General features: G+C 48.3%; 1 protein-coding gene across 1 annotated transcript; it reads left to right on the forward strand.

Annotated features, from left to right (window-relative positions):
• The first annotated feature begins 2,020 nt into the window (after window positions 1-2,020).
• mcf2la (mcf.2 cell line derived transforming sequence-like a) lies at window positions 2,021-21,594 on the forward strand. The gene is made up of 31 exons (XM_068756545.1): window positions 2,021-2,162; window positions 10,619-10,702; window positions 11,230-11,344; window positions 12,804-12,894; window positions 14,887-15,000; window positions 15,074-15,190; window positions 15,284-15,433; window positions 15,513-15,637; window positions 15,744-15,858; window positions 15,937-16,056; window positions 16,252-16,443; window positions 16,537-16,728; window positions 16,811-16,964; window positions 17,053-17,105; window positions 17,194-17,273; window positions 17,372-17,438; window positions 17,526-17,641; window positions 17,761-17,830; window positions 17,909-18,001; window positions 18,075-18,167; window positions 18,243-18,368; window positions 18,454-18,675; window positions 18,755-18,847; window positions 18,978-19,056; window positions 19,138-19,213; window positions 19,286-19,401; window positions 19,588-19,680; window positions 20,784-20,893; window positions 20,994-21,106; window positions 21,196-21,299; window positions 21,495-21,594. Exons 1-31 carry the CDS (start codon window positions 2,021-2,023, stop codon window positions 21,572-21,574), a joined length of 3,495 nt encoding a protein of 1,164 aa, XP_068612646.1. The 3' UTR covers window positions 21,575-21,594.
• Window positions 21,595-22,081: the final 487 nt, after the last annotated feature.

Consider the following 22,081-nt stretch of genomic DNA (forward strand, 5'->3'; position numbering starts at 1 on the left):
GACCGACCCAGCCCTTAGAGCCAATCCTTATCCCGAAGTTACGGATCTGATTTGCCGACTTCCCTTATTCTAACATGCCAGAGGCTGTTCACCTTGGAGACCTGCTGCGGATATCGTTACGAGCCGTGTTCCGTTAAATAGCATTTGTCTTAATGCACTTGCGGCTTACGAATATGTGCGGCTTATTTTAGTACAAAATATATATATTTTTTAATTCAGTGGGTGCGGCTTTTTCACAGGTGCGCATAATAGTTCAGCAATTACGGTACATTTTAAACGGCAACTCGTTTTTCTAATGATCAGCCTGCTCAACATGCTGCGTGTCTTTTCGTCCTCCCTCTGTTCCATGTGACATCAAAACAAATATTGAGTGTTGAGACTGAAACTGATACTGCGTTCTTCTGCCTCTCCTCTTCATCCGTGTAAACTCTGGTTAGACGTGTCTCACTGTGCTGCATGTCGACATCAACCTCTATAATATCACGTGTAAGACCCTTTTAAACATTTTTATTAAGTTATTCCCTCAATAATTCCCATTCAGGAGCCATTTCTAAAATTTTAGAAATGTCTTATTTTCTCTGAAATTAGAATCCACATAAGTATATATATATATATATATTTAGTTTCTTTGCCTGGTGAAAACAATCTTTTGAGTTGTTTTTGTCAGATCTGTTCCAGTTCATTGATCTTTGGCTCTTACATCATTGATCTTTTTGCAGTACAACGTTTTGAGTTTGGGCCAAATCGAAACGACGCGTCCTTTTGTTGGAATGCTGAGAAATTACTTTACAATATTTCACCTAGACCTTTTTTTTAGAGGCCATTCATTACGATGAAACCAAAACTGAAGTTTTTTGTGTGTACTCTTGCACCCTTGTGAAACCAGTCAGTATAATTAGTGGTGCTTATGTCATAGCCCCCCCCGACCCCCGACCCCCCACTCTTCCTGTGATAAACACAGAGCAGACATGAAGCGAGATAAATAACATTCACATTTTCTCATGACACAAGCAAGTGTGGAATTTCTGTGTATTTTTAAACACATCAGTGGGTTTATTCCCAAATGTGTTGCTTTTAACTGATCATTGCACTATTTATAAATATATAGAACAGTTTTTACCGGGGCTGAAAAGCAATAATCGACTGGTTTAAAAATATACAATTAAAATGCAGCTGCAATAATTAAAGCCGCATAAAACTAAAGTTGTGACCTTTATGACCTCACATTAAAACAAAGATGACAGCAGTGGAACATTCATGCAAAGCTTCATACGTCCACACAGACTTGCAGACAAGGAACGAGGCCGTGCTTTGTGAAGGGCTCCTTTTGGAGTTGTATGTTGAAGAGGAAGCTTTCTTGAACGATCCCATGTTAGTCATGCGCAAATCAATATTAACTCATGTAAAAGTCTCTGTCGGGGCCCCGGGGCCCGACAGGTCAGAGATGTAGTCCTATCTGACATAGGGGCGGTTTGCTTTTTTTGTTGTTGTCCTTTTAGCATCTTTTTTTTTTGTCTCTTTCGGATTGGTGTCGGGACGATTACGCTGTAGCCCAGGAAGCATCCTGTGTTGGTGCGATTGTTGTAGATAAGGGTCTTCATTTTTAGAGCAGGAAGTCGGAAACAAAGCAGCGACCTGGATCGACTATGAACTTTTAATCTGTGTAACTTTAGAAATGTCTTTTATTTTGAAACATCTGCTCGCTTCCACTCACGAATGCATGCGCACACGGCAGCTATATAGAAAGCATTGCTTTGAAGTCCCTTAATGTGGCAGAGCCGGAGATAATTTCAATCCCGATTGTGGATTATTTGGGATTTTGTGCTGATCGCTCAGTCAGATCCCGGAATGCAGATTTCCACAGAAGCAGAGGGCGGAGCAGAAGAAAGGGGAGTGGCACAATCGCTCAAATACTTCAACAGGTGTGTTGAGTGCGCAGAGAGCTGCAGACGGATGCCTTGGATATCCCGATGACGAGAGCAGGATGAGGCGGCGGAAACCCCTCTGCCCCCCCGGAGAGATGGAGATCATCAGGGAGGAAGAGGAGAGCAGGCAGAGGAACGGGATGGAGGGACGCGCAGGTGGGAAGCGGATCGTCCAAATCTCAGTGGGGGAGATGGAGCGCTTCCACAGATTGTCCCTAAGATGCCAACAGCTGCGTCGTGAGTTTTAAAAGTGTGCGTGTGTGTGTGTGTGTGTGTGTCGGCTTGTTTTTTACAATGCCGTTTATCTTATTTACCCTCGCCGAAGAGGAGGCGAGGGTATTGCAATTGGGTCTGTTTGTCTGTCTGTTTGTCTGTTTGTCTGTCCGAGCGCATAACTCAAAAACTAGTAACCCGATCGACTTGAAATTTTTACACAAGCAAGGTTCCGTCCGTGGCTCGGTCCTCCCCGAGAATGGCGTTGATCCGGATCTGGATCCAGATTCTAGAATTATTTTTTACATCTGGAATCGTGCCTGTGCTGTAAACTGCCACTTTAAGAGGGAGGGACACGAATGGCATGATGGGAAAAAGAGTCCAGAAGGAGTCTTGTAGTACGTTCCGGAGCAGCGAGCTAGAGCAGGTTTGGCCCCTCTGATCCGGAAGCCCTGTTTACTGTCTCACAAGATCCAATAGTCTTTTGGAGGCGGGGTCTGTAATCTCTGATTGTCGTTTTCTAGTTGCTGTTGGTTTTGTCAGGGAGGAGTCGGTGGATCGATATAAATATCTTTAACGTTCCTGTTAGATCTAAAGAAAAACCCCAGATGTTTGATGCACGTCTGTCTTGGTCTAACCCATGAAGCGACTGTTATATGAAGAGTGGACGTGGAAACATTCCTCCTTTAATATATTCCAGCAGGAGACCAAACTGTAAAACAGTAGCCTGCTACATCCTTATTTGCTCAAGGTGGTGCAATAAAAAAAGTGACTTAATTACCTGTCTGTCTCTGTGTGTGTGTGTGTGTGTGTGTGTGTGTGTGTGTGCGTGTTTGCACATAATCGATCACGCGGACTCCTGTTTGAGAGATGGATCTGCGAGCATGTCGGTGCCGGCTCGGTTTCATTCTCCCCCCCCCCTCGGAGGTTTTGCTCTTTAGAGAGGACGCGTTTATTTTTAGGAGGCGTCGCTCTCAGAATAGTCCGTGTGACGATTTTCCCACTTTGCTTTAGACATAAATTAAATCATGATTGATGATAATCCCCCCCCGGTCTGTTCCTCACATGGTGATTTCGTTTCCATTGTGATACACGCACGCACACACACACGCACACACACACACGCACACACGCACGCACGTCTGCTTTGCATCCTGTAGACTGCCGCTAACTTCTCCATTCATCTGTGAGGTTATTTATCACAACGCATCCAGCTTTGGTGGCATCACGTCCAGCAGCGGCGAGAGATTTGGGAACAGAATGACGTCACTTTGAGGAGACCTGATTGGTGGATGAGTCTTGGTGTTTGGCTAAATCGGACATTTCTGAGGCAGTTTTTGGCATTTTCGTTAATTCCTCCGTGACTAATGGAGGGATCGTAATAGGAATTTATTAGCTTTTTGCAATTTGGTGATTTATATCAGTTTTGAAATGAGGTTGGGTGCTTTGTTAATTATCATGAGGCCTGCCGGGCTATGAGATTTTGGATGAGGCTCGATTGAATTAAGGATTTGACAGATTTTTTGCACTTTACTGGATGATATTATAGTTTTGGAAACTGTGGGAGTAAATGCAATTTAACCCTTTGTTGGCCTCCAGTTTTAATAAACTGAGCCTGCAAATGATTATTCCACAGTTTCAGACTGTGACTCGGTCACCACTGGGAGAAACCGGCTGCTCTGAGTCGCCTGAGGACAAAGTAGCAGGAAACGGCTCGTTATAAACCTGCTGGCTTTTCCTGCCTCACCGCGGCATGCTATCATCTGAATCTGACAGGAGCTGAACACACTCAGGTTACGCTACTTTTGTCTTGGACAGGGCAGACAGAATTTATCTGCGATTTATATTTGTTGCTCGTGAAAAATCTTTTAACACACATTTTGTCAAGAGTGTTTTTCACGCCTCAAACACTCTGGGTGCGTTGAACTTTCTTCTGAGTGAAGGCTTTAAACATTAGTCTCGTGAAATAAACCTTATCTAATCGTTGTCACGTGACCGGGATCGTTTCCTCAGAAAGCGCTTATGTTAAGGAGTTGCTGTTTGTTCACAGACTCCGTGCACATCCTCGCCACACACTGAAGTCAAACAGCGGCGACCACACCTTGTTACGACAGAGACGACAGCTGTTACGGGCAGACCCCGACGCTGCAGACAGATGTTTCTGCAGAACAACAAACTTCTTCTTTCCACATTTCCCCCTCTCTATATTTATCCTCTATTACTACAATTCATTATTAAAGGTATGCATGAGCTTACGTTAACAATATATCAGGGGATGCTGGATGCTGTCAATGGGAACAGTTTTCTTCAGCATGGCTGCATTTTATGACTTTACCTGATGTTCATAAAGATCTACAATAAAGATCTACACTGCACACCACACTGATGTGCATTTACTTCTATTTTAACTAACATCAAGTCCGCTACGAGGGTTACGTGTTTAAAACAAATATATATATATATAAAGGTTTTCTCCCAGATGGGCTTTAAGATATTTGTTTTAGAGAAGCGTGTGTTTTTCAAAGGTGGAAAAAAATAAAATAAAATAATTCATCTGTTTTTGTAATATTATTAAAATATCTGTCGGGAAAATGTTAAAAAGTTAAAAAAAAATTAAATACATTCATCAGGTAAACATTATTGAGCCATTCCATAGATTATGCGTGAGAATAATGAACGCAAATGGATTTCCATATTACGTCACATCCGGCTTGTCTTCATTAGTAAAAGCAGGGTGAAATTTGAAACAGGGGGGGGAGGGCGGATCGTGTGAAACCACGCCTCCTTGTTAGCGCAAATGAGCGAGGGGGCGTGGCCTGTGAGCGTGTGGTCGCTGGCTCGTTCTGTGGCGGCTCAGTCAGCCGGAGAGGCGCTCGGCTGCGTGGGAAATGGACTTCCCGGACTTCCGCGGCAACGGTTTCACGCGGAGCGTGAGTGCGTGTTAACGGCGCGCGTGCGTGTCCCGGTACTCGGCAAACACGATGGCTCTAAACCGAATGTCTCAACTCTGCCGTGACGTCACCAGGCTTTGGCTGCAGCTGAAGATGATGACAGGTAAAGCGTGCAAAGCGGGTGACGTGTGCGCGTGCGCGCGTGGATAGGTTTTCCTTCAGGTGTTTTCCAGGTGCGTGCGTGTAATAGACAAGATACTTAATTTGAGACTTTTTTTGTCATGTCGTATTTAGTTTCCTGCAGTTTTATTTTGTTGCTGTATGTGTATTTTGTTATGTATTACATGAGTATTTTTCAGGTGCTTTGAAGTGTGCCAGCTGGATCTGCCCCTTTTATAATGGCTTTGATGGTTTTCTTTGTTTGTGTAAAACCTTTCAGTCGTTTTTTAATCCCAAACCTTCCTCCATGTCTGCGCAGCGGGACGTGTCTTAAACGGGGACACCTGAGGACACAAAGGAAAGTTCTGGATTCCGATTGGCTCCAACAGGAAGATGTTGAAGTTTAAAGCAATCCATCTGCTAACGGCGTGCTAATAATGCTAATATTTATGAATGGGTTTAGCAGGTGTCTGCCTGGTGAGGATGCTTCTGCTTTACCGGTAGACGAGCCTTATCAAAGCATCAAAGCATCAAAGCACCGACCTCTGTCGGTGCGACCCGGGAAGCGTTTTAATGTTTGCGTTGGCAGCAGGTCCGGCGTCATCGAGAGCAAAATAAATACAGAGGAACTGGATCGATTAGAGCAGAAAGAGATCTGGATCTGGATGGAATGTTCAGGAAAGGGGGGGGGGGGGGGGGACCTCATTCTGGATCCAGATCGGATCCCGAATGAGGTTGGAAAAAAAGATTTTCAACCTTAAACAATATTTACAGAATCAAACATCAGTTAAAAAATACACGTCAACTCTGATTCACTTTGACTTTTACCGGGGACAATGTAGAACCTTCTGGTGCTGATCCAGATCGCCGTGTGGACGGTGTGAATCCAGTTAGGAGGGGGAACGAGCTGCTTGGGGGAGGTCTGCGCTCTCCGGGGGCTTTTCCAGTTGGAATTCTGGTTTTAAACGTACATATTTTTTAACTCGTTGGTATTTTTTCAGTCTGATCCATGCTAATTCTTACACACACACACACACACACACACACAGATGACAATTGTGACCCAGTTGCCGTGTGTGTTGTTTGGTCTGGTGTGTGTGTGTGTGTGTGTGTGTGTGTGTGTGTCGGATACTCTGCAGCAGAGACAGATGGGGCTTTAGTAAACCCGTTGGATTCCCTCACATTAGTGCACGTACACACACACACACACACACACAGATGCTGGGCAGCTGGCTCACGCCCCCCCCCCCACAGGATAATGCACTCAACACAGCTGACCGACATTTGATACCAACGTGGCGGCTCCTAACCCTCGGGACACACTCTTGCCCGCCCCTCGCCCGCCCCTCGCCCGCCCCTCGCCCGCCCCTCGCCCGCCCCTCGCCCGCCCCTCGCCCGCCCCTCGCCCGCCTCTCGCCTGACCCTCGCCGCCCCTCGCCCGCCCCTTGCCCGACCCTCGCCCGACCCACGCCCGACCGTCCGTCCGTCCCGTTCCGGTGAGCAGATGGAGAGCTGGTTGCCACGGTGACGCCGGACGTCCGCCTCTTGTCCATGCCGTTGAGCAAGAAGCATCACTCGAGCTCACGTGGGCGATATCTATTCTATTTTATAACAAGTACTTATAAGTATTTGTTATAAGTATTTGTTATAGGTCGGGAGAGATTTTCTTTCTCGATCGTATCACGATTAAATACTTTCTCCTCACCTTCCCGTCTGTTTCCCAGAACCAAACTTCTCCCGCTGTCGCATCCTGTTGGCTTCTCCCTTTCAGTGGTCTGCTCTTTATTTTTTGCGCTTTTAATACGCTCACTTTTATTGATTTCTGAAATTGTTTCAGTTCAAAGTGCAGAACCAAAAAAAAAAAACAACTGCAAATGATTTTTAGATAAATATGCAAGTCTGAAGAACACGAAGGAGGACTCGATATTCTATTTGCTCCCTGCTGCTGCCACCTTGGGGTAATAGATTACATTTTAACAGAGGGACCTGAAGGTGACTCATCCTGTCGTCTCTTGACCCCTGACGACGTATTTAATGTCTTTTTTTATGCGTCTGTGTATCTTGTGAGGTCGTTTCCCATTGTCGGCCACCGTTTTGTTCCGTGTCTGCGTTTGAGAGAACATCAGACGACTCTCCGCCTTCCTGTGGCTTTGAACTTTGGCTAGGTGGGGGGGGGGGCACTAATGGCTATTAACTAGCAGAAAATGGCTGGCGGCTATCTGTGAACCAAAACAAAGTGTGTTTAGGAGGAGGAGGAGGAGGAGGAGGGGGGGGCGGGGGTTGTTTGTGTTTATTTAATAATGTAGTTCTGCCCCCCCCCCCACACACACACACACACACACACGCACAGAGAAAACACACACCTAGTATCGGCTTGCTCCAGGGCAACACATTAAATATGTAGGCATGTGAAAGAAACACTGTCCTCCATCCCATCAGGACTAGAGCACCTCTACACTGCCTTCCTCTTCTTCCTCCTCCTATTCTTCCCCATGGCTCTCTCTCTCTCTCTCTTCTCTCTCTCTCTCTCACGCACACGCTGGCATTCAGTCCTGTTTAACACCTGAAATCGTGCATTAAGTTCTGGCGTCCTGCGTTTTGCGAGATATTAAAGAGAATTTTCCCTTTTTAAAAAACAAAAAAAAGAACAAATCAAGAAAGTAATATTCTGGTGCAGTATTTAGTTTTAATGGGAATATTATGCATCAGTTTTCCCTTTAGCTAAGCCCCTGAAAAAGAATGAATTAATTGTTGAAGGGGTGTGGGGGGGGGCATTCTTTCCTGCCCCCCCCCCCCCAATCGGTATTTGTGTTCGGCTTGCATCGCCCCCACTTCCAGCGTGAGCTTGTTGTTTGGTGGGTGAAGGGGTTCGCTTGCAGGCGAGCCACTAAAGTTTAATTTCATTCATTCATTAGGCAGAGGACAAAGTGGGGGGGTGGAAGGGGGGGGGCTTTGGGGTGGAAGTGAAAAGCAGCCCGACGCCTGAATGTCTGAAATGCCCTCGCCTCTACTGGCATCTTATTTCAGACTTTCTTTTTGCCCCCCCAAAAACAAATGTCCCCTAAAATGTAGATTTACTGGATCAACTCTGCGAACGGAAAAAAATATATAAATTTTATATCATTTTTTTTTAACATCCTATCATTTTGAAAAACACACTTTTCAGGATTTAGAAACAAAGTAAGGGAGAAACGAGAATCAATTTTCACTCAAATTTGAGGAGCCGGCCCGATGACACACACTGACGTGACGACACACACTGACGTGACGACACACACTCTCTCACACACACTCTCTCACACACACTCTCTCACACACACTGACGTGACGACACACACTCTCTCACACACACTCTCTCACACACACTCTCTCAGACGACTTCTAAAACGGCAGCTCTTCTCTTCCGAGCTCTCGGGCTGATCTGTTTCGACGCTCGGCCTCGCCTGCGGCCGAAGATGATTCTAGCAGAGCTGCTGTTTCTGGTTAAATGACATGCTGGTCGGTTTGGGTGGAAGCTCTGTGGTTTGGGTGGACCTGCATTAGTGCCACTTTAACCAGCTTAAAAAAGTTCCTCTTCCACTCTTGCATCAGCTTTTGTCATTTCAGTTTATTCCATCTCCTCCTATTCCTTCCTGAATTAGCCTCCCCCCACATGTGCAAATCAGAATTCTAGGACTTAAGATACAGATTCTGATAAACTTCTTGTGCGTTAGATCCTTTCACGTTTTCCTTTCAACATAATGAAAACACTAAAATATCGCATCTTATCTCTTCCGATTCAGAAAACGGTTACGCAGAGGCAGGAAGTTGTACCATTTCAGGGATGTCATTTCCGACTGCTCCAATCGTTTCAATTTCTGCTTTCAAACAAAGTAAGCTCAGCAGCTGCTCCGGTTCTGGAGCGGACTTCACACGAGACGCGGGGCTGACGGGATTCGGAGTGAGTCACCGTCCGTCTAGCCGATGGAATGCTCGCCCGCTGCGCAACGTCGAGGATACAAACTCTTAAGCTGAGCAGGTTCCACAGGTTGGGAAAAAGATTGGGCATCTTCTGCGATTCTAAATCTCGCCATTCAAATTGTATTTATTTTTTTAAATCAAGATCCCTGGAAAACTAAAGACTAAATAATTTCAATATTCTACCTCTAAACCTTTATTTGGTATCAAAGGAGGCGCGTTCTGACCAAATGTTGTGTTTGTCCTATCAAATACGAAGAAATTATTTTATGTCCTAAAATATAATCTCCATGGATATTTTATTCAACGTATATTTAATCAGGTAAATTATTTGAGAATTCTAGAGCTCTAGACACAATTTTAAAGCTTTGTTGGAGGGAGTGTCTTAGTTTTTAGTTATGATTATGTTTGGTCCTCGAAATTTCAAATATAAAGACAAGCAAAGCTGACATTAGCTGACGGTTTGGCCCCTGAGGTTCATATTTCAATAAGAATAATATCAATTAGCAATAATTTAATCCCTGCCATGCTGCTCTTCTCACAGCAGTCCGTGTGCTGTTCACAGACGCACAAATGGTCATACGCAATTAACACAATTGTCTTTACCCTCGCCGAAGCGGAGGCGAGGGTAAAGACAATTGGGTGCGTTTGTCTGTCTGTTTGTTTGTTTGTCCGAGCGCATGACTCAAAAACTAGTAACCCAATCGACTTGAAATTTTTACACAAGCAAGGTTCTGTCCGTGGCTCGGTCCTCCCCGAGAATGGCGTTGATCCGGATCTGGATCCAGGTTCTAGAATTATTTTTACATCTGGAATCGTGCCTGTGCTGTAAACTGCCACTTTAAGAGGGAGGGACACGAATGGCATGATGGGAAAAAGAGTCCAGAAGGAGTCTTGTAGTACGTTCCGGAGCAGCAAGCTAGAGCAGGTTTGACCCCTCTGATCCGGAAGCCCTGTTTACTGTCTCACAAGATCCAATAGTCTTTTGGAGGCGGGGTCTGAAATCTCTGATTGTCTTTCTAGTTAATGCATAAGTCACCCATGGCAACAACATGTGTGTGTGTGTGTGGGGGGGGGGGGGTTTCTAGTTCTGTGCATGTCTTTGAAAGAGTTAATGTAATCCAGTTTGACCAGAGGGAAAACTAAATCCATATTTTTTAAGTTTGCTTCATGCATGTTCTCCTTTATTTCCATCTTTTCTCTGATTTGTCTCACCTCCATTTTTAATTATTCCTATTATTAAAACTTGTAGATGTAAACGATTCTTAGAATATTAAATACACACAAAAAAAAGATTAGAAACAAACGGAAACATTTCCTTTTTTTATATGACTGTAATCTCACATTATGTTTTACTAATTATGGAGGATCTGAAGAGCCAGAATTGTTTGAGTGAATGTTTGTGAAGTAAAAAGGTCAGTCATTGGATATAAAGATCAATCGCCTAATGAACCGATATCTCCTCTTCCTCAGACGACATCGTGCAGAGGGAGGATGGTCCTCTGTTTGCAGCAGAAATCGGCTCTGAGCTGCAGAAGCAGTTTGCCATCATGCCAGGTGGGTTGATCGAGATGCCCAGATTCCAGAACTAATTCTGTTCTATTTATCGTTTATGTAAGAGTAAGACACAAATATATTGAGGCCTTTTTCTAAGAAGCAAATAAAAGTAAAAAAAAAAAAAAAGTTTACTTGTGGTGTGCATCGTAGCCGTCCACCTGAAATGTCTTTATGGCCGACTACTCGCACTGAAATGCACAAAGCAACAAAAAAGAAGATATGTATTGCTGGTTACCGTGACGATATTACCTGCCCCAATGGCTGTATGTGAGTAATTAATCCTCGTAATGATTTGACGTGCAACCTGACACCTCTCTGACGGAGGCCACGTTCATGTGCGTGAGACGTTTGTGGGGGGGACGTAGACCACGATCAATTTTAAAGGCCACCGTTGATTTTAATTACGCCGTCGTAAATTTAACCCATTATGCTCAAATTAAATCCGTAAATTCACAAAATAAATCTTTGCGTTGTGTGTGATATTAATTTTCTGCCGCTGTGTGATTATTTCTTACCTCTGTCTGAAGGGGGCCGTGGAATGAACGGCAGTCCCGTCATCATCTTCCCAGAATTCCCAGCTTTCAGCGAGCTGGAGGATCAAGTGGTCCAAAACGTACTAGCCTACCTTACCAGTATTCCCAGGTTGGCATCACACACGCACACACACGCACACACACGCACACACACGCACACCCACACACACCATGCATCTTGATTTAGTTCGACAACAATGTGTGAGGGCAGTCCTCGCCCAGTGTTTTTTTTTTAGATGCAATACCATATATAGCCAGCAGATGTCAGCATAATGCAAAAGAAAAAGGTTGTAGAAAAAATGATTGCAGAAAATAATTTAATGTAAAATACATATTTTTCTTACAATAATCCCTCGTGGGGTTAAATTTATCACATTGTTCCGTTCGTTAAATCCTGTATTTTTCATATACGCCTCCTTCGCTTCTGCTCATCCTTCCTTTTTTCCTCTCCTCCCTCTCATCTCTCCAACCTTTCCTTCACTTGTCCTTTAATCATGAGTGCAATCCTGACATTGCATACATGCATACACCCACACATTAAGATGGATGGATGTAGGTGTGTGTGTGTGTGTGTGTAATATATATATATATTTATATATATATATATGAAGAAAATGTACATGCATGCGTTTTTGTGGCTCATCACCTTTCCTATCCGTCTGCCCCCTCCCTTTCTCCCTAAAATCTATGCGCACAGTTGTCTTCGCACTGAGATCTGATTGGCTGTGGGAGAACAGCGAGACGCAGGGCTTGATTGTGATTGGCTGAGGCCGGGAAGCAGGTGGTGGAGGAGCTGAGAGAGAGATGCTGGATGAGGAATGCGAGCGGCGACGACGGAATCAGAAACGTATCAGGAGGAATCGATCGTTTCTGACGGTGACGTCGGGATATTAAGGATTTTTCCTCCTTTGTTGTTGTGGAATAGAGAAGACCCCCCCCCCCCCCCCCCCCCACCCGGGCTTCCTTTATGTTCTATTTTCTTCGGTAGCGATGGCCTGAGGATTTGCTGTTGCAGCATTCGCTGGGTAGTGTGTCCGTTTTTATATCTGTGTGTGTGTGTGTGTGTTAAATTGGCTAATTCTGTCGGACAGATGGACCAACAGCATTCCTCGTGTGTTAGCCCCGCTCCGTGCACACACACGCATGTGTTTGTGTGTGACGTTTGCTGCGTTCTTACACACGTTAGCTTAACGAGGCCGCTGCATCTGGAGCTGCCTGTGGCATGAATGGCTTTTCACACACACACACACACGCGCACGCGAGACACAAATATTAACACAATGGTTGCCATGGTTATCACAAGGGTCTCTCATAATGATCGCGGATGACAAATGATGCCTGCATAACCTTTTCCTGTGTTGCTTTTAATCCTCAAATGATTTTCCTTCATTTTGCCGAAGCTTTACTCTATTTTTTATTTAAGAGAAGAAAATAAGAGATTAAAATGTGTCACTTTAGCCGAACGCTTTTACCGGGTGGTCGTTTCCTCCGGCGGCTGTGTTTCCCGCGTGAGGATAGCTGCTGCGCGATACAAGCTAACGGGGCATTAATCCTGTTCTCTCCTGCAGCGTCGCGGTGTCTGGTGTGGGTTTCATCCTGGTCATCGACAGACGACTGGACCGATGGGCCGCCGTCAGGGCCGCCCTCCTGCGTCTCGCTGTAAGGCCTCGTGTGTTCGTGTGCTTGTTTAAACATGGGTGTGTAGTTGCTGGCGTCAGCCGTGTGTGTGTGTGTGTGTGTGCGTGTGTAGCTTTAGTGTTTTTCCTTTATTTATTTTTTACAGATCGATGCTCTCTGAGGTCCTTCGTGTAAAAAAACAACAACAAAGAAAACGCTGAAAGTAGAAAATGAAGTTTGGGGTTAGTTAGATTTAAAGATGGTGAAGCTCCATCTGTTCAGAATTACCAGAATTCAGAATTACCCTCCTAAGCATGTTCAGAATATGCAGATTTATGCTAATGAGTGCTAATTGGACACAGATTATCATCAACCCGAATGGCCTCTGTTGCAATTAATCCTAATGCAGCTCCACCTCGTCAGTTTAGCCTGTCAACAATAGCACCTGCACCCCCCCCCCCCCCAAAATACTTAATGTATTTTTTCTGTGACTTTTATCCTTGAATGAGCCGGTATTCTCCCATGATTCCTTGCTTCTCGCGTCCCCTGTGTCTGATGTCCGTCTGCTCTGCTCCTCGGTGCCGCTCAAGGTCACCTGCTGCCGTCTGCCGGATCCCCAACTGCAAAAGCAAAAAAAAAAAATCATCATGAGATTGATTGTAAACGACGGTGTGCAGCACACGTGCACACATGCTCTGGTGTCGCCATGCTAATTGAACGACTTTCCGTAATTGACATTTGACCTCTAACGGGTGCAACAATTTCTGCAGGCAGAGATGCAACAACTCCAAAAAAAAAAAAAAAAAAGTGCTTTCTGGTGCTGCTAAAATGAAATGCAAGTAAGCCTATAATATTTGTTTCCAATGCAAATTGCTTTAGGTTGAGGTAAAAGGCTGTAATCTTTTACTAGTATCAATGAAAACAACTAACGATCTAATCATTCAGGTTCAGGTGCAGCGTAACAAGGATTGAGTGCAGCCGTTCTCGTGCAGCAGCCTCCTTTTATGTCCAAAAAGCAGTGGTGGGGGGGTGGGGGGGGGTTGTTAATGTGATGGCTGGCCAGCTCCCAGGAGAACTGCGTGGCTGGAGGGGGGGGGTCCGCCCTGCTTCCTCACTTGATGAATATAAAGCAGCCTGGTCAATGGCAAATGATATTCTAATCCTTATCATTTATTTATCTGAGAAGTGTGATGTGCGTGTGTGTGTGTGTGTGCAGGGGTGTGTATGCTAATTAGCAGGTCTTTGTTTGGCTGTCGGAGGGAGGGGGGGGGGGGGGGGGCGTCGGGCAGATTGCCTCTCAGGGTTTATTGAATTTAATGTTTTCCTATCACTGATCTGATACATTTACTGTGTTTTTTTTAAAAGGTTTTATTGTGTGTGTGTGTGTGTGTGCATGTGCGTGTGTGTGTTAGGACGCAGCCATAGATGTTGGCTGAATTCTAATTCATTTATACACGCACACACACACACACGCACACACGCTTTCTCTTCCTCTCCTGATTTCCGTCATGCAGTGACGCTCATTTATTTTGGCCATGCACTTTCCAAGGAGAATGGTTTCCATGACGACGCCATGCAGGCTTGATGACTGTCTGCTTTTGGTAGATTTTTCTTCTTTTTTAAAGAAGGATAATCTCAGTCGTGTGCGTCTATTTCACTTTCACTAATATAAAAATAAGGTTTCAGTATTTTTTATCAGGATTTAAGTACTTTATCATAAGATGGAATACGTAGTACATAGAGAAGCCATGAACGGCTAGAAGCCTGGGAGTGCTGTGATGTGAGTGGGATGTGACCCAGAACGCGATTACAGCTCAGCAAAGGTTCACACCGTTTATTCCAGACTTTATTTATAGCAGCTCTAAAGATTTCATGAGTTCATCTCCCGCATCTGAGCATGCCTCCGGCCCTGTGTGTGTGTGTGTGTGTGTGTGCGTGCATGATATTAATACGGGAGATGAAGGGCATATCCTCACGCATGAGCCTGAATCAGGCCACCCAGGTCTGACCCCTGAACCCTTCGCTCCCTCTCAGGGTTCATTCCCCGGGATCCTGCACTTGGTTCTGGTGTTGCGTCCCACGACTTTCCTCCAGCGGACTCTGTCGGACTTCCTGTTCAAGTTCAGCAAGGATGAGTTCAAAATGAAGGTGACGGACGCGCCCTGCGCATGATCTTTATTGACGGCTTTGCTTTACCGATCGATTCCGCGTGTTTTATCAGGTGGTGATGCTGAGTTCGGTGACTGAGCTCCACGCCTACATCGACCCGGGGCAATTGACGACGGAACTGGGAGGCACGCGGGAGTACCGCCACGACGGCTGGATCTCGCACCGCACCGTACGGACGCGCGGCTTCGAGGGTCGCACATTTTGACGCGTCGTTTGCGGGCGTTTTTAATCTGGAGCCGAACGCGTCCTCCCTCCTCTGCAGGCGATAGAAGCGTTCGCCCTCATGGTGAAGACCACGGCCCTGACCCTGCAGGCGTTCGGCACCGAGCTCGCTGAAACCGAATTACCCAACGACGCCGAGGCGACCGGCAAGCTGCTGCACGGCCACACCCTGAAGAAGGGTCGGATGAAGGTCGCGTGTTTTTCACCCAGACTCTTCTTAGTTTATATTAAGCTTTTGGTATTGAGATTATTATTTGTTCTATTTCCAGGAGGACCTGCAGGTGGCGCTGTCTCAAGGGGGGCGTCTTCTGGACTGCATCAACGAGCCTCTGCGGACGGACCCGGAATACAGCATGGGCCACGATGAAGAGGAGAACTTAGCGACCGTGCAGAGGTAGAGGGGGTGGACGGTTGCATTAGCATTTGGCTAACTCAGATAGCATCCCTGTGAATGTGTGTGTGTGTGCGTGTCTCCCCCCCCCCCCCCCCCCCCGTCTCAGACTCCTGGGCCAGCTGGATGAAACCGAGACGGCGTTCGATGACTTCTGGGAGCGTCACCTCACCAAGCTGGAGCAGTGTTTACAGCTCCGCCATTTTGAGCATCACTTCCGTGAAGTGAGTTGACCTTTGGGGGGGGGGGGGCGTGCTAGCTGAAATGAGTGGGCGGTAACTCGACGCTCCGTGCGCTCGCAGGTGCGCGCCCAGCTCGACGCGACGGCAGAGCGGCTACGCGACTTCTCCGAGGTCAGCGTGAGCCCCGCCCACGCCGAGCACGTCCTCCAGGAGCTCGCCGGCCACGAGGACAAGGCCCGCGTAAGAGGCGCACACATTCTTCTACCCATAATGCATCCTGTTCCGTCCACCGGTAATGGTTAATGATTAGATCGGTGAATCGGAGCAGAAATACCTTTAACTTTGACTTTTAAAGAAATCCAAAGAGGTTTGTTTGTCTTTCGTATTTCACCGTTGATAACGACGCAGGGAAATCAATGAAGTGTGTTTCGATAGGACGTATTGGACCGCGCCCTGTCCCTGGCGCGTGAGGGGGACGGGCTGATGGAGGATTCCCATTACGCCGAGGACTCCATCCGGCCCAAGTGCAGCGAGCTGAGGGGAGCGTGCGAGGAGATCGGCTCCGCCCTGAGGAGCAAGAAGAGCCGCCTCCTCCGGGCTCTGGAGCTCCACCGTGCGCTGGAGAAGGTCGCCGAGTGGCTGACGTGCACGAACGCTTCTTAAGAGTTCCTCATCCGCAAAGAACCTTTGACCTTTATGCCCGTAAAACCTTTCCTCCAGGCATCGGGCTGGTGCGAGGAGGGCGTCTTCCTGTTGGCCAGTCAGCCGGTGGACCGTTGCCAGTCTCAGGATGGCGCTGAAGCGGCGCTGCGAGAGCTGGAGCGGCACCTGGACGCCGCCTCGGCGCACGCCCTCACCGACCGCAGTGCCATCTGCTGCCAGTACGAGGCGACGCTGAGCCCCCAGCTGAGGGTCAGTCTGGAAGCGCCCTCGCTACCCGCGCCGCCGATTGTTTCTGAAACGCCGACGGTCGCTTCGCTTTGCCCCCGATCAGGAGCAGGTAGAGAAAGTCTTCCAGAAGCAGAGTTCCGTCCACGAGATGTTCGAGAAACGGCGCGTCAGCCTGAAGAAGCTCGCCGCCAAGCAGACCAGGCCGGTCCAACCGGTGGCGCCGAGGCCCGAAGTGAAGTCCCCGCTCTCTTCTCCCAGTGAGCTCGAAAGCCGCCGATCGCGATTTAACGGGGGCGGGGCCGTTAAATCGCGAGTCTCAGCCGGCGTTTTCTCTCCGTCCCGCAGATCCGCGGAGAAAAGAGCGAAGATACTCGGCAGACAACGCCTTCGGCAAAAAGGTGAGCTGGAGCGGCACGGCGAAACCAGAAGGGTGCCGCCATTATGGAATACGTCTATGAATGCGTGTGTGTGTGTGTGTGTGTGCAGGCGGAGTCTCACGTGCACATCGGGGGCACCAGGCACGCGTCTCTGTCGGAGGAAGAGGAAAACCTGGCCGTGCTGAGACGGTAAGGGATCAAAGGTCAACGCCTTCCAGGGAACCCGCAGCTGCGGAGAGTCAAACTTATCCTAAAGTTTACCCCCCCGCCCCCCCGCCGTGTTCCAGCCACGTTATGAACGAACTGCTGGAGACCGAGCGAGCGTACGTGGAGGAGCTGCTGTGCGTCTTGGAGGCGAGTCTTCCCGAAACGGGCGTTTGTTCTCCGCCGTTTCCGCGGGAGACGAAGCTTTGATTGACGCTGTTCTCCTTCGACTAAAAGGGTTATGCAGCAGAGATGGACAACCCCGCCATGGCGCACCTCATGCCCGGCGCCCTGCTCAGCAAAAAGGACGTCCTGTTTGGGAACATGCCTGAAATCTATCAGTTTCATGAGAGGTAGCTCCAGAAAACGTCCCCGATATGGCTGATCGTTATCTTTGGGTTAAATCTAAAGCAACTTTTCTTTGCCTCAAACATCGCGACTTGTTCTGTGTCTGTTTTTTGTCCTTCACTAGAACGTTTCTGAAGGAACTGGAAGCGTACACAGACCGCCCGGAACTCGTGGGCCGCTGCTTTTTAGAAAGGGTAAAACGCCGATTTAACGGGAACAAGGCCGAAGCGAGGATCGCCGGGTCTCACGCCGTCGTTTCATTCCCCGTGCAGATGAAGGACCTGCAGATCTACGAGGCGTATTGCCAGAATAAGCCTCGTTCCGAGAGCCTGTGGCGGCAGAGCTCCGACTGCGCCTTCTTCCAGGTTCGCCCGCCGGACGCCTTCGCTCCGCCTCGTCGTCGACGCGGGACGACTTAACGTTTGACTTGCTTTCCAGGAGTGCCAGAAGAAGCTGGAGCATAAACTCGGTTTGGACTCCTACCTCCTCAAGCCCGTCCAGAGAATCACCAAGTATCAGCTCCTGCTGAAGGTGGCGCATCCCGGCGTGCGCGTCTTTATTTCCCCCGACTCGCTGCGTTCGCCGCTTATTCCTTATCGTTGGCAGGAATTGTTGAAGTACAGCAAGGGCTGCGATGGCTGCCACGACCTGCAGGAGGCGCTCTCCTCCATCCTGGGCATACTGAAAGCCGTTAACGACTCCATGCATCTGATCGCCATCACGGGATACGAGGTCAGACGCTTGGGTTCCGGCGCCACGGGTGCCGGTTCTGTTTTTCCATTCTCCGCCAAACGTTTTCGTTTTTTCCCGTCGTCAGGGCAACCTGTCGGGGCTGGGCCGCCTGCTGATGCAGGGCTCCTTCAGCGTGTGGACGGAGCACAAGAAAGGTCACGCCAAGGTCAAGGACCTCGCCCGGTTCAAGCCCATGCAGAGGCACCTCTTCCTCCACCAGAAGGCGCTGCTCTTCTGCAAGAGGAGGGAGGAGAACGGCGAGGGCTACGAGAAGGCGCCGTCGTACAGCTTCAAGCACTCCCTCAGCGTAAGCTCGCTCGCTTCGGTTGCCTAGGTTACCAGTCCGGATGCGCTGAAAGCTCGAGCTCTTTTTCCTTTTTTCTCAGATGAGCGCGGTGGGAATTACAGAGAACGCCAAAGGCGACAATAAGAAGTTTGAGGTTTGGTGCAACTCCAGAGACGAGGTTTTTATAGTGCAGGTAAGAAATGCTCTAAATAAATAAGAAACGCTCTAAATAAATAAGAAACGCTCTAAATAAATAAGAAACACTCTAAATAAATAAGAAACGCTACCACACGTGATGCTTTCTGATTATTTGTGTCGTCTAGGCTACGACGCCGGAGATTAAAACGTCTTGGGTGAATGAGATCCGCAAAGTTCTGACCCAGCAGCTGCAGGCCTACAGAGGTATTATTCGTGCAGGGGGGTGGGGGGGGGGGGTTCTCATTGGTTTGACTCGCCTGACGACTGATGACAAACTCTTTTTAGATGCCAGTCAGCAGAAAAGCTCCGACGGCGTTCCTCCGAGTCCCGGCGGCGGCGGCGGCGTCTCCGTTTCGCTCAGGTGGGCGTCGAGCCTCGAATCCGTTCCGGACGTACACGACGCGCCTTCATGCGTCCTTCTCCTCTTTCTCAGTCCCTTTCGTAGCAACGGTCCAAAAAACCCGAAGAAGCAGCAGCAGCAGGAGGAGAAGAGGGCGGAGCCTAACGCAGTCTCTGAGGTCAACTCCTCCTCTTCACCGAAACACAAAGGTGAGTTTTCAAAGCGTGACCGGATGATCCGTGATTCCATGGAAGAGCTGCCGCCTAAATGTCCCTGAACTCTTCTTCTCTTTCCACGCCTTCATCTTCATGGTTTCTCTCTCTCTCTCTCTCTCTTTTTTTTTTTTGGCTGCTATTCTTTTCTTCCCATTTGACATTTCAAACCGTGACTCCCAGACGAGCCGGCGACCAGTCCGACCGCCGACCGGTCTTCAGCGGCTAAAAAACGTTTCACTTTGCAGGGCTTCGGCAATCTCAAGAGCCCGAAAGGTAATTTCAGCGCGGACGTTTAGGCTGAGCGGCGATTCTGACATCTGGGTGATCCGCCGAACATCTGGCACGCAGCGCTACGTCAGCCTGACGTGCGTGTGTTTTAATGAACGATGAATCTTTGATTTTAGGGTTGGATCCACTGGTGTTTATATTGCTGGACAGCGCCTCCTTGTGGTCGACTTCTGGCGATTACATTATGTAATAGATGCGTTGACTCTCCAAACGTCACTTGACCCCCCCCCCACACCGTTTGGGTTCAAAGGCACGCCGCCGTCCCCGTCTGAGCGTCGAGGCCTCAGTTCCCATCACTCCCTGCTAAAGTTACATTCCGGCGTTTTTTCTTTTTTAAGTTATATTTCTAAAAATACGTCCGGAGATGCTTCGCCCACTTTTCTTGGCGAGGGCACTGAACTTGGACGGCCGGGATTGTCCGGGCTGCTCCAGCTGTCTGACTGATTTGCTGGCTGTGTCTGTCCATCTAGAGCAGCCTCCTCTTCCTCCTCCTCCTCCTCCGCGCGTCTCTCTGAGCAGAGTCCGATGGATGAGCACCTCTAGTCTGTTACAGAGCAAGCGGCAAGGTAGAGTCCCAACCTGAGGGCCGGCCCCCCGAGGCCCGGCCCCCGAGGCCGGCTGCTGGTGGTTTGTGGTGCTCATGATTGGTTTGAGGTAAAGGATAGCAGAATGTCCACCTCGTAATGAGTCGTCTTGTCCTCCGTTTGGCTGGGGGGCGGGGGGGGGAGGGGGGCATTGGCTGAGGATTTCTCTTAAATTATTATGCAAAATGACCTCAGCATTTGCCCAACTTTACCTCAAAAAACAATCTCGCTTCTACGGTTGGGTGACGGTGGTGGATGCAACTTAATCCAGGTGAACGTTTCGTTAAATGGATCTCCAATGGTGGTGGAGGAACTTTGTGTGTTTCAGTGTGTGTGTGTGTGTGTGTGTGTGTGTGTCTCTACGCAACGCTGTCCAAGTGGCATTTGGTTTTACTATGCAAAAGCATATTAATATGGGCGGAACATCGGCGCCAGAAACGATCCCAGCACTGAAGCAGGAAGCGATTACATTTTAAATTTAAATTATCTTTATTCCTGCTACAGGCTGGAACAAGACGTCTCTCTCGGTGGACGCCTCGGAGGAGAACGACGCCTACTCCAGCGGCGAGGACCCCATGAACTCTGACCCCGACGACGACGTCGGGAAGAAACTGGTGCGTCCGATTTCCCTCTCTTTTCTTTCTCTCTCTTGCCCTTTTGATGTTTTAGCTGCCTGGTTTCCAGCCTGTCTTTGGCGCCCTTTGACCCCTTCAGGCACCAGGAAGGTACACTGTGGTGGCAGACTGCGAAAAGGCGGGACCTCAGGAGCTGTCTGTCAAGAGCGGGGACACGGTCCAGCTGATCAGAGCGGGAGACGAAGGCCAATGGTGAATCCGAAGGATTCCGAATCTCTCCCTCTGATCGTCCTTTTGATAAACGTGTGCGCGAGTTTCAGGCTCTTGTTTTCCACCTGCAGGTTTGTGAGGAACCTTCGCAGCAGCAAGGAGGGCTGGGTGGCAGCGGCGAACCTCCTCGGCCTGATCTCAGAGTCCAAGTCTTCCCAGTCGCTCAGCAGCTCAGGTCAGAATCCCAGGATGGGAATAAAATGCCTTTATTGATTATCTTAGTTCAAAGTATCGCAGGAAGTAGGAAAGCACTTCCTCTTTCCAGTGACTGGAATTTTGCAGCGTTAATATTTGTATTTTTATTCCGTTGCTCGGCAACCTGGAATAAATGAAAGCTCACGTGGCCGTCATGCATCTGTGTGTCCTGCAGATGGCAGCGTCTCTGGGAACCTCAGCACCTCTTCCAGCTGCAGCGACACCTACACCAGCTTCTCAGACATCAAGCCCTGACCGACCATCATCATCATCATCATCATCGGCTCGGTCCCATCTCCCAACCTCATTATGCTTTTCAGTATTACAGCCCGCCTGATTATGTAGCATTGAAGTGGGAACATTTAAGAGAACCTGCAATAAGTGTGCGTAAATTGCTTTTGTGCTGCTGCAGCCCGTTACGGTTGTTCATATCGCAGCGGTGCGACAGATTTGTTTTTTGTTTTTTGTTTTTTTTGCGTGTGTGTGCGCGAAACACATTCAGGTACAGAATACTTGCAAGACTGGTATTTCACAAAGCTGCGTTGGACGTCAATTGTACACTGTGAAAACTGGCAGCTGGCTGCAAGGAGTCAAAATGCTCTCTACAGGGAGCAAAGCGCAGATATGAAAGCACTCGCTTGAACTCGTGCATTCATATTCATCCCGCTCTGCCCCGGGGGTGGGGGGGGTAGGGGGGCACCCTCCTCCTTGCACCGCCGTTCTCTAGAGCAATATTTGTTGACTTGACACCATGATGTAGCC

Source organism: Brachionichthys hirsutus, chromosome 24 (genome assembly GCF_040956055.1).
Source record: "Brachionichthys hirsutus isolate HB-005 chromosome 24, CSIRO-AGI_Bhir_v1, whole genome shotgun sequence".
Taxonomy (NCBI): domain Eukaryota; kingdom Metazoa; phylum Chordata; class Actinopteri; order Lophiiformes; family Brachionichthyidae; genus Brachionichthys; species Brachionichthys hirsutus.